Below are 11,810 nucleotides of genomic sequence, written 5' to 3' on the forward strand. Positions count from 1 at the left end.
GGTTCTTTCAGGTTTGTTTTATTTCGTGATATCCCTGTGAGCGTAACAGATACAATATAGCTGCTTTCTATATCACTCAGAAATGACTCTAATCCAAGCAGCAAATATTCGCTAAGCACAGCAGCAGGCAGAATAATGCCCAGCCAAGATTTTTACATCTCAGTCCCTAAGCCTGTGAACACATTAGGGTACCTGGCAAAGGGTATTATGCTGGCAGTGAGATTAAGGGTGTAATCAGACCGCCTTGGTTAAAATGCAAAGATAATGTGAATTATTAGATGGGCAGAGGATTCACAGGGTTCTTTAATGTGGAATAAAGGAGGCCAAAGAAGCAGGTGATTACAGAGGAATGGTCAGGGAGGCAAAGCTGCTGGCTTTGAAGACGCAGAGAGTGACCAGCATACCAGCGTCACTGAGGGATTGACTCTCCCTGGGACCTTCGCAACAGTACAACGGTCCCCAATTGGGCCCAGTGGGACAAGTGTCCGGACTTCTACCTATTCACTGTCAGATAATAAATGTGGGTGGTGTAAGCCAACTAAGTTTGTGGTAACTTTTGATAGCAACAATAGAAAACCAATACAAGCACCCACTAAATGCTAGACACAATGCCAGGCCCTGTGGTGATGAATAAAACATGTGTGAGCTTGAAAAGTCATAGATGAGTTGGTCAAATGTTTGGAAAGAGAACTAAAGTAAATGCCAGAAATTGGAACTTGTTCTTACTTGGGTAACAGCAAACTCAGTGGCCTGGGAATTCCTTGCACTCTCACACTGGAAATCACTGCTCTAAGACAGACAGCTGAATAGAGTTCAACTTGATACTCACTGAAATCTTAGTAGTATCAACGGAAGGGAAAAAGAAATCAGTAGGACTCATCTCTTTTACTACAATCCCAACAAGTGAAATAAGTATCAATAATAAAGGTTTAATTTTTCCATGGAGATAAGAAAACTAAATGAAGGTTTCTTTTTGTTCATACTTCTGACAGTCAAGCACTGTTTAGCTAAGGGTGATAGCTGGAATAAGGGAGTGGTCCTCTAAAGTCAGATTATGAACTGAGGTTTTGCATATCCCAAATATTGTTGGGTATTTTCAAGTACTCCCGATACAGTCCTTTAGGAGGACAATTTAGTAATATCTAAGAAAACTAAACATAATGCATTCTTTGAACCAGGTAATTCCATTTCTAAGAATTCATCTTATATATATTTTATAGAGGCATGTAAAGATTTACACATGAACATGTTCACTTACTGCAGCACTGTGACAGTAAAGACTTGAAAGTGACCTAAATGTCACAAGACGATTAAATACATTACAGAATCTCCATACACCAGAATGCTACCAGTGTTACCGAGAAAGGAGTTAGGTTTTTCTTTCTAGCGGCGACAGATATCTAAGACTTATTACGAAGTAACTAAAAGCTGGTTGCCAGATTACATGTTTCCTGTTGTGGGTATTAGAAAGAAATCTATAGAAGTGTTTGCAAAGACACAGGAACTTTCAGAAAGAATATATAAGAAACACTCACTGTGATTGTGTCCTGGAAGCATTTGCAAGTCTTCCAAGATACCATGTTCTCAAGAGAAGTCTTAGATTGTGCAGGCCTTTTACTTGTAACAAGGAGAATGAATGAACTGGCCTGTCACCTTCACAGTGAATGCAATGTCCCTGCTCCAGCCTGCTAACACGGTGAGGGTCCTTCAGCTTACTGATACAAGTGAGACCTACTGCGGGGGTAAATGACTATTTGTTTGCACTTAAGTCAGTATTTCCTGAGTGTTCAGCATGTGTCAGGCACTTGAGTTACTTCGTTGAGAAAACAAAGGTGCTGCCTTCATACAGCAGAGACAAGCAGAAGCAAGAACAAAAGGTCCCAGGGGAGAAGCAAGTTGGGGGTTTGAAGAACACCTCGAGGCTGACAATGGCTGAAGCACAGGAAGGAAGTGGCGTCACAGGGTGGCGTGGGGCCCAGTGGCCAGTAGCAAGATTCCAGATCTTTCAGGGCCAAGGAGGCTCTAGTGAAAAACACTAGAGTTTCATCTTCAAGTGTGAAACCGCAGAGGGCACTGTGATGCGCTTTGCTTCCCTCCCATGACCAGATTTATGATTTCTGAAAAATCACGGCAGCTGCTGTCAGGAGAAGAGACCTAAGGGATGAAGGTGAAGTCAGGTGGGCCAGTGAAGAAGCCACAGTACAAGATGCACAGCACAGGAGAGAGGGAGGCAGTGTGGACTGAGGCTACAGAGACGTGAAGTAGGAAGACGAGGCAGAAGGATGCACTGTGGAAGTAAAGTTGACACATTACTGGGAGACGAAGAACAGTTAAAAAAAAGACCAATACTTTGGACCTGAGCAACTGGTTTAGTGGGGTGGAAAACCAAGTTTTGTTTAGGACATTTGTGAGAGGTGTGATCAAAAACTATGATCAATATTTAAATAGGGCCGGGGATTTAGCTCAGTGGCACAGCGCCTGCCTGGCAAGTGTGACATTGTGAGTTCGATTCCTGGTTCGGGGGGGGGGGGGAGTATTATATCTAGATATGTATATTTAAAGAAAAAAACCATTTAAATAAAAAAAAATTACTGCAGTCAAGGACACACTGCCATTCATCTCCCTCAACCTTCTCACCCCCTAAACACACCAGTCCCATTGACTTTGTTACCTTCTGAAGCCGTTCTGGAAGTCCTCTTTCCTAAGCGTCATTAGCTAATGCTGTCATGGTTGCCTCAATGTCCTGAATTGATTCAAAATGTTACAATAATTTCTGCCAAAGAAAAACACGAGGCTGTATCCCCATCCACCTTACTCACTGCATCTGGTATCACGCAACTTCGGGCTCTGCCCTGAAGTTAAAATGACCGTATGAGGTAAATGATTTTTTTTTGAATTGACACAGGACATCAAGATACCCACAAGGGCATACACAAGACATAAAAGAGGATTTGCAGAACTGCTTCAGGCACTGGCAGGAATGACAAAATAAGCATGCTGAGGAGAGAAGGAGCATTTTGAGGGGGATTAACAGCAATGTGTTTTTAAATAATTTAAACATTCACTAGTTTTGGGTAGTTTTGGGTCATCCTGTGTACCTGTGATTCTATGAGACAGCTAAGTGGAGACGTCTAGTAGGCAGCTGGATACGCGAACTGGAGTTCAGGCAGTCACTGAGACTGCACATAAGGTTTGGGAGTCCTCAGATGATAGCTGGTAGTCCCAGCCATGAGACCACACAGGATCATCTGGCATGTACTGTTCGCTGGAGAGAATGGGGCAGCAACACTTAAGACTCATCAAGAAGATAGGCGTGAAGCAGAAGAGAAGAAGTCACGGCCAAGGACGGAGAGGAAAAGCCGGGAGTGTATATCCTGGGAGCCACATAAGACAGTAGTTCGGTAAGGCAGAAGGACAAACGCTGGCCTGCTGTAAAGATTACTGAGAACTGAATCTGGCAATGCAGAGAGTGCTGAGGATCTTGACAAGAGCTGCAGCGATGAAGAGCCGACTGGAACAGGTTTAAAAGAGAACCGGAGGAGAGGGAGGGAGGCTCCTCCACGCGGACAACTCTTTCAGTGTCTCACTATAACAGCCACATACACAGAGGGATTCCCTCCTGCTTTTTTTTCCCGCAGCACCATGAAGGATAGCTGAGATGTAGGCACTGCTTACACTCCGCTCGCTACATCCTGAAGTGCAAAGCTGTGCTAATTTTTGACTCGATCTGCTGGCAGCCCTCTCAGTGCTCACTGCCAGAGCGCCTTCTGCTCGCGTCCCCCCGCGAGGCTTCCAACCTGCAACAGCTGCTGAGCCCCACTGCTGACGCTGATCCCTCCGGAGCCGGGCAGCTGCCATTTCTCATCTGCATCACCTCTGCCCCTTCAGAGTTTCTCCTTCTGCTTTACTTGTTCATTTTTTATCTTTCTCTTGTTGCTTTTCCATCCTTTTTAGTGTCTGACCAAAAAAGCTGACCCTTCAGATATAACATCAGCAACAAAGAGACGACTTCCCTTGCGCAGCACAACCTGACCACGGTTGGGAAGAGTGTGGTTTGAAATTACGGCTCTTCTCACCCGTGGTGCACCTTTTCAGAGGGCTTACGGGCTGATTCACTGATGGGTTACACAGAGCTTTAGTGATCCTTGGGAAGGCTCCTTCCACCAGGCGAGGTCTCTAAATAACAATCACACCAGTGAGTACTATGAGGCTTCATTCAGACGACTAAATGCCTGAAAGGCAGTAACCACATCTCCAACTTGCTGGTATCATCCACCCGAGGGATATGCACTGCAGCCTTGTGCTGTGGCCGAGAAATGCTGGAATTAATTGCAGGCATGGCCGCGCTTCCATGCAGTGTGTCATGGTCTAGTAAGGCACCCTGGCAACTCAGCAGGCACAGCAGGGTGCACTAAATTCTTTCATAAAGAAACTCGGGGTGCTTGGAGAGCACAAGAAAGAACAGTTTAGTCCGCCCGATGTGGGCTGGAAGAGTAAGGTTTAAAAGCTGTGAGGGGTGTGACTTAGCCAGACTAGGGGTTGGAGGAAAGAACAGCACGTGCAAAGGCCTAGAGGCAAAGGGGAAGCTAACAATGCAGGGCTGCACACTAAAAATCAAGAACAGCAATGTGTGTATGTGAGGATGACCAGACACAAGGCCTGAGAAAGAGAAGGGCTCAGTCACAAGAGAGAGAAAGCGTTTAGATCTTACCCTGGGAGGTGCACCAAGTGGGGAGAGCTGGGGCGCTTCAGCACTGTACGTACTCTTCTAATGTTAGAGGCTCACTTTTCCAATGCTGTGCCTTAGTTCAGCAAATCTAAATTCCAAATTCAAACTAAGAAGTTTTAAAGATATTGCTCTACCTGCACTACAAAGAATGGACCGGAAGCAGCATGACACTAGGGGCGAGGAGAACAGCTGGAAAGCTGTGGTAGTACCTAGGTGGTCTGACTTAAAGTAACAGTGGTGGGTGTGGAAACCTTCCCCCACCAAAAAAGATACGCAATAAAGTGGAAAGACCTTGGCCAGGGGTGAGGGAGAAGGAGGAATTAAAGATGACAACTAGATTTCTCACACAGGCAAATGAATGGTGGTCTGTCACTAACTGAGGAAAAGTAATATATGCCACAGGTTTGGGGGTAACACATGTTTTGATTTACTTATTTTGAACATCAAGTACTTGGAAGGTATTTGCATGCAATTCAAAGTTAATAGTAGCGGTCTTGGGGCTGGGGATTTATCTTGCCAGGCAGCACAGCGCCTGCCTGGCAAGGGCGAAGTCGTGAGTTCAATTCCCGGTTCCAGAAAACAAACAAACAAACAAAAAAAAACCAGTAGAGGTCTTAAATCTGTAACTTTGGAAACAGGTAAGAAACGTGGATATTCCGGGCATATATATATATGTGTATATATATATATGTAATATATATATATATACAGTAATATATGTATATATTACTTAAAGTCCTAAGACAGGATGAGGTCACTCGGGCATATGTAGAGAGTAAAAAGAGAAGGCTAGAAGAGAAGCTGGGGAAACAGCAATATCTAAAACTGAATTCTCAAAATGATATGTGTCCTACCTATATCATCATCTCCCGAGAAATTTGATAAAAATGTAGAATCCTTGGTTCCACCACTAATTTACTGAACTGAATACTCAGTGACCAGGGAATCTCCATTTTAAGCAAATATCCTAGATTATTTTTGAGCAAAGCAAAGTTTGAGAAGCGCTGATCCACAGGACAAGTGGAGGAAAAAGGGAAGATGATTAAGGAGCTAAACTTCCCTGTCTCCAAAGAAAAATGAGACACTCATGTTGGTAGTCAGTGGAAAAGAACATGTACATCAAAGCGTAACGGATTGGTGAAAAGTGAATAGATGAGAAGTATTTGCTCAATAAATGTTTGGGGAAATTATAGTTTATCTTGGTATATTTCCAAGTTCCCCTTACTACTTTCAGTACAGAGTTAGTGCCTAGATAATTTATAATAGTGGATATCTGAAAGAGAATGGACTGAATGAGAATCACTTTGATGCTACTGTAAAGGTTTAACAGAGTCCAAGCAGATCTTTGAGGAGGATAAACAGGAATAGTGCTCTATGACAAAAAGACCATTTCCTTTCCAAAAGTGCTGAAATAAAGCTGTTGGTTTCACAGCTCCAAATAATCCACTCTCTCAGATTAATCAAATTACTCAACATCAGACCAAAAATTAAACCAGTCCTCCATTTATAACCTATTAAAGACCAACAGATTGAGATTTAGCCTCTTTAATTAAATCTGATAGCTCTTCTTTGGGTCATAGTTGCTGAAATAGTCACTTGCCAAACAGTCCTGTGCCAAGACTGCTAAATTCTGTGGAGAAATTTATGTTCCATGTTCTGAGTAACTAGCTAACAGATGAACTTGTTTTGTTTTGCTTTTGTTTTTGGAGATAGGATCTTGCTGTGTAGTTCAAGCTGGCCTTGATTTCCTGGTGACCCTCCTGGCGTGTTCACATCCCACTTCCAGGATTAACAACGGACCAGTCCTGGGAATTCGGTGGCAACTCAGAAACAGGAGTCTAAAAACTGGAGGGTGAGGGGGTATGTAAGTTCCCTAGCTGAGGCAGGGTGTATGGAAACAAACAATTCCCTAAACCGAGAAGTACTTGACAACTACTTCTGCCAGCACCAGCCCTAGCTTTGGCTGTGAAGAGGCTGCGCACAGGAATGTACAATCTGACGAAAGCCCCATTCCAACCCACCCACAGACAGAGGTTCTAACATACATGCGTGTTCACAAGTCTGCAGTACGTAACTGGTGGGTGCCTGTCTTTAGTGTATGTTACACTTTGAAATATAAAAATCAAATGAATATTCACTTTTCCTGGTAAGGCCTTCTGGCTGCACTCAAAACATTTCTATTGAGTTTATTTTTTGCAGAGCTGGGGACTAAACCCAGACCCTTGTGCATGCTATGTAGGTTCTCTACCATTGTGCTATATCCTTACCCCTGTACTTGCAACTCTAATGATGGAAAATGCCCTTATTTAAATCTGTATTTTGGGCAATTCTGATTTTAATTCATAAATACTTCTTGGCATTCACTGTGGAAAATAATGACTTAGTATATTTAATTTGGGCAGATTTGAATATCAGACAGAGTTTCAACCAGAGTGGCATTGCCATTCAATTTATCTGACTGCTGGAGAGGCTGACCTCCTTTTCTCTGTTCTGGGGATCCAAACCAGGCCCTTGAGCAGGCTAGGCAAGAGCGCCACGGATGAGCTACACTTCCAGCCCCAGTACACAGGATATAGACTGAGTTTTTAGTTAAGTATGTTTCTGAATATACAAACAGACTGTAAAATATCCAAATTCATGTGCTAATAGCATCTTTCAATTCTTTCCGTATACCCAAATATGATCATTAACTGCAATCTAAACTGAATTTGGATTTTGCCTGCATTCATTCAAATTATTGCCAGGAAGGGATGCATGACTAATGCACAGTTATCAGAGTGGAATTCAGAAGCTGACCACGCTATCCAACTCTTATTTTATTTGTATGTGCTGCTCTTTCCTCAGATTAAATCCAATGCCCCTTTCCTCGCCTCCTTTTACACTGCAGAGCGCAATTTTATTTCTTCTGGTATAAAACTTTATGGCTACCTGAATTTAACACTGTAAATGCTATATGTAGCAAAGCAATGGAAAACTCAATGAAAAGGATCATTAAAAAAGACATGAAGAAATCTTGCTTCCTTAACTTTAAGCTGAAGTACTTACTGCAGGTGTGCCTTGGCAGAGTTCCAGATGTCTTCAGATTCCTCCTTGTCTGAAGCAGGTTACTAGCAATCCCTGTTTCCCTACTAAAACATATGTAGTCAATGTGCACTAGGAATTTTTTTTTGTTTTTGGAAAACAAAGCCAAATCAGATTTTACTTTCCCATTGTAATACTCAGCATATAAATGAAATATTCCTACCAGCTTTCATTTTTCAGATGGGCTACTTTTTCAGCTGAGTGGCAGGACACCAAAATGGCAAGGAGAAGTCAATGTCATAGCGTATAAATAGCTGTGGCCAAAAAACAATATAGCAAAAGAGCCAATAGGAGAGAGACTCCCCCAGCTGCAGCAGAAGTGACTTAACTCCCCGTCTTCCTCCGTGAGGGCCTCAGGGAAAACCACCATTGGGAAGCAAAAAAGTGGAAGCAACCAGGACTAATATAAGATTTCCAATCTTTTGTCAAGAAGACGGGCTTGCAGTGTTTTCTAGGGTTTCTAAGACACACAGATGTACATTTGAAGCCTCAGTTGACATAGCTTTGAAACCTTTTCTAAGTGGTCATAATGAAAACACAAAGGCAGACTTTAAACCTATATTTGTTCAACGCTCGCTGTAAAAATCGCCATCACCTGGCAACTCTAAATCTAAACAAAAGTAAACCTTGTAATGTGTTCCTATAACCATTCACTAGAGCAACCCAAAGGACCTGTATACTTTCACAGGACACTGGCGAAAACCTTTGGGATCTGTAGGTGACACTGTACGGAGAAGTGGGGGGGGGCACACAATTCATTTCTAAATGTCTGCTCTACATTTCAAGATAGTTCTTAAGTGCCAGCAATCACTAAATTTACTAAGATTCTGTGGTCGAATGAATGAACATACACACACACCTCTATTCTGTAGGCATCGGCGGTACAAACAAAATGCAGTCACCATAAAGTTACATTAAAAAAAAAAAAAGCGGGCTCAACTCTGAGGAATTAGTTCAAGCAGACAAGAATGCATTAAGTAGCATATCCTCCGCGGAGGGCTGGCTCATAGGAGCTAGGTAAAGGAACAGGGCAAAGTACACTGGGAAAGGAGTTACAGCTGAAAAGATGCAGGCAACACCACCAGGGGCATCCTCCAAGTGTGTGATGTCCCTAAGGAGTCCCTGCTAACCGGGGGCAAAGGCACAAGCTAAAACCACCAAACCTGGGAGGAATCCCACCCTGTGGGCCAGGAGGCTGGGGGAGGGGCAGGGAATGGTCCCCCATTCGGGAACACCTTAGCTGTCACTGCCCTGGGATTCGCGCGCACCCCAGTGCTGCCACCTGCTTTCTATTTGCTCGGGGAGGACTGGTGACGCGTGGGCCCGAGAGACGCCGAAGCAGGGCTAAGGAATGTGCGTTTTCTAGAGCCCACGCCCGAGAGCAGGTCCCAGGGTCCCTGCCCCCACGGCTGGGCTCCTCTGCCCACGCAGCGCGCGGCCCCCGGGCTGCAAAGCTGCGAACTTCGTGGCTGCAGCCGCGTGGGGAGGGGGCGGCGCCGCGTCGCAGCGCTCGGAGCGCCGGGGCCGCCGCGCGGGGACCCTGGGAAGGTGGGCTGGGGGCGGGGCCGCGCGGAGCCAAACACCGGGGGCCCGGCAGGGAATCCCCCCCGGGGCGAGGGCGGGCGCCACGGGACGCCCTGGCCGCTACCTGCTGCTGGATCTTTCCGTCCTCGGTGACGACCCAGTGCGTGGTGGCGAAGGCCCCTCGGGCCGCCACACTCAGCAGAGCAGAAAGGCTGAGAAGCCAGCGCGGGCCAGAGCAAGGCGGCAGCTCGCACCGGCCACGGACCCCTACTGCCGCCGCCATCTTGCCCCCCCGGCCCCGCAGCTCACACCGGAAGCGGAAGCGGCTGGCCGCCGCCCGCCATGTTGGGTAGGTCGGCGCGGAGGAGGGAGGAGCTGAGGGAGCGCTGCCCGGGGGCGACCTGCGTCTTCGGCCTGGGTTTGGGAGGGCCTCGGAGTGCGGCCGTGGGCCTCCTGCCCAGCCGCGCCTCGGCCCTGGGAACTGCTCTTTGGCTATTGTTTTCGTGTAAGGAGATGCGCTCTCTAAGCGTGGGAACCGGAGGGAGATAAAAGCAGTCGACTAGGTGGCGTTTACGTCGAAGTGAGAAGACTCCCGTGATTTTTTTTTTTAAACCAAATCCATGCTTTTAGATTTTAAAAATTTATTTACGGTGGTGTAAGATAATTGGGAACCAAAAGGGAGGACTTGGAACTACCTACGGGAAGAGAGGCGTGTCTTTCCTCCTAAGTCTCACGATTGTGGAAGATCGAGGACGGGGCGTGCTGGGCGAGGCGGCGCCTGAGGCTACGGTGCGGCCTCGCGGAAGGAAGAGGGGAATATCGCGGTACTGCCTGTTACAGTATGCACAGCACCTGGTCAAGGGGAAATCTGTACGCGATAGAGATGCTTTACTCGACTTTCACATTTTTCCTAAGTCTTGGCAAGCAGTGTGTAGTTGCAGCGCACGGATCAGTTAAGTTTGGGGTGGCTGGATGTGTTCCCAGTATCTGGGATAGTAGGAAGAACAGGTGTAAGCTATAGGTCTAGGTTGAACGCGAAAAGCTTTGGCACCACTTGGCCCTTATTAGAATCAGTTTCAGTGTTGTCCTTGTCACCCGACAGGGTCCTAGGTTTCTGAAGCAGAGGGGAGTAGCTGAAGCACCGGTGGGAAGCCCTGTGCCGATCCTGAAGAAAGGCTTCCCAGTCCCAGGGAAATCTTATCTACTCAGACCTCAGGATGTTAGCGTGATGTATAGGCAAAACCAGCGAAGTGGTTTTACCAAACCCCCAATCCCCCAATATCAGGGCTATTTAAAAGTGGTGCTTTTTAAGTTATGGAGAGCAGTTCTGGGAATTCACAAGTTCTGGGGTCGTTTGTAGGAACCTAGTGAGATCTGGGGACCAGATTGTAGGCACCTAGACGTTTTGAGATCTGGGGTCCAGACTGTAGGAACCTGTAAGTTTTGAGATCGCCCATTCTCTGGCCGAGTCTGGAATGCTGAAAGCCAAGCACCTTGTGTGTTGTGATCTCAATTGCGTTATCTCTGAGATCTTCAGGCTGGCTTCGTCATCATCCAGATCTCAGGTCATTCATTCCTGAGGGCTTTTCTGGCCATTCTTTCTGTACTCTTACGACACATTAGAAGGCTCCAGTGCTCCAGTGTCCTCACAGCACTTAGTAGCCTGCTGTTTTGAGGCTTGCCAGGCTCAGCATGATAATGTGAACTCCCTTTGTCTCTTAAACATTACTGTATCCCCCATGTTGCAACCATGCCTTCAATATACTATGTACTGTGAGCCTATTATGTGTAAAGTACTCTTCTAGATGGTGAGATTCTAACTGAACAAAATGCAAAAGTACTTCTAGCGGGGAAGGCAAATGTAAGTAACAAAGTTGGTAAATACTACAGATAACATAAAGTAGGGTAAGTGGAATCTTTAGTCTTGGGGTAGAAAGTACCTGTAGCATTAAACAGGATTGTTGAGGACTTGAAAGAGAGGAGGTTAGGTATATGCATATAAGGGAGAATGGCTAAAGATAGGCCAGAGAGGCTCTGAGGCTGGAGAGTGTCTTAGCTGGCCTGCATGTCAGCAGACGAAGAGTGACCAAGGGGAGGAATTAAATAGGGAACCACTGAACAACTTCGAGAAGAGGACATGCTTTTGTGCTTGTAGTTTAGAACTGTTGTATGAGTTCAGTGTTAATAGCTGGGAGGTCAATTAGATTATGAAATGCTAGGCAAGAAATACAGTTTGACAGTTCTTAGCATACAGATGGTGTTTAAAGCCATAGGATTGGGAATTTAGTTATCTTGTCCTGACCCACTTAATTAAACCTTGGCTTTTGAACATTTCTTCCCATCCTTAGTATTCCATGAAGACTTCAATAAAGGCTGGTGATAGTTAATGAGTTTCAGCTTCTTTAACTACTACTGAAGGATGGAAATGATTTCTTTCATGATGACTTGATGAATCTCTTATGTTTTGCTTTGAGAA

The 11,810-nt window shown here is 45.5% G+C and overlaps 1 protein-coding gene across 8 annotated transcripts in view; it reads right to left on the minus strand.

Moving 5' to 3' along the window:
* Nucleotides 1-9,655, minus strand: part of Ttc17 (tetratricopeptide repeat domain 17) — a 99,768-nt gene extending 90,113 nt beyond the window's left edge. For 4 of the 8 annotated variants that reach the window (XM_005384087.2, XM_005384085.2, XM_013514118.1 and 1 more), the window contains exon 1: nt 9,459-9,653. In XM_005384087.2, the coding sequence (XP_005384144.1) occupies nt 9,459-9,617 (159 nt within the window). In that variant the 5' untranslated portion in view covers nt 9,618-9,653. Of the gene's footprint in view, nt 1-7,774; nt 8,204-9,458 lie in introns of those variants that run through there. The other 4 variants (XM_013514120.1, XM_013514122.1, XM_013514119.1 and 1 more) reach the window with 3 other exon arrangements.
* Nucleotides 9,656-11,810: the final 2,155 nt, after the last annotated feature.

The sequence above is a fragment of the Chinchilla lanigera genome, unplaced genomic scaffold (genome assembly GCF_000276665.1).
Source record: "Chinchilla lanigera isolate Chin_1 unplaced genomic scaffold, ChiLan1.0 scaffold00021, whole genome shotgun sequence".
Classification (NCBI taxonomy): domain Eukaryota; kingdom Metazoa; phylum Chordata; class Mammalia; order Rodentia; family Chinchillidae; genus Chinchilla; species Chinchilla lanigera.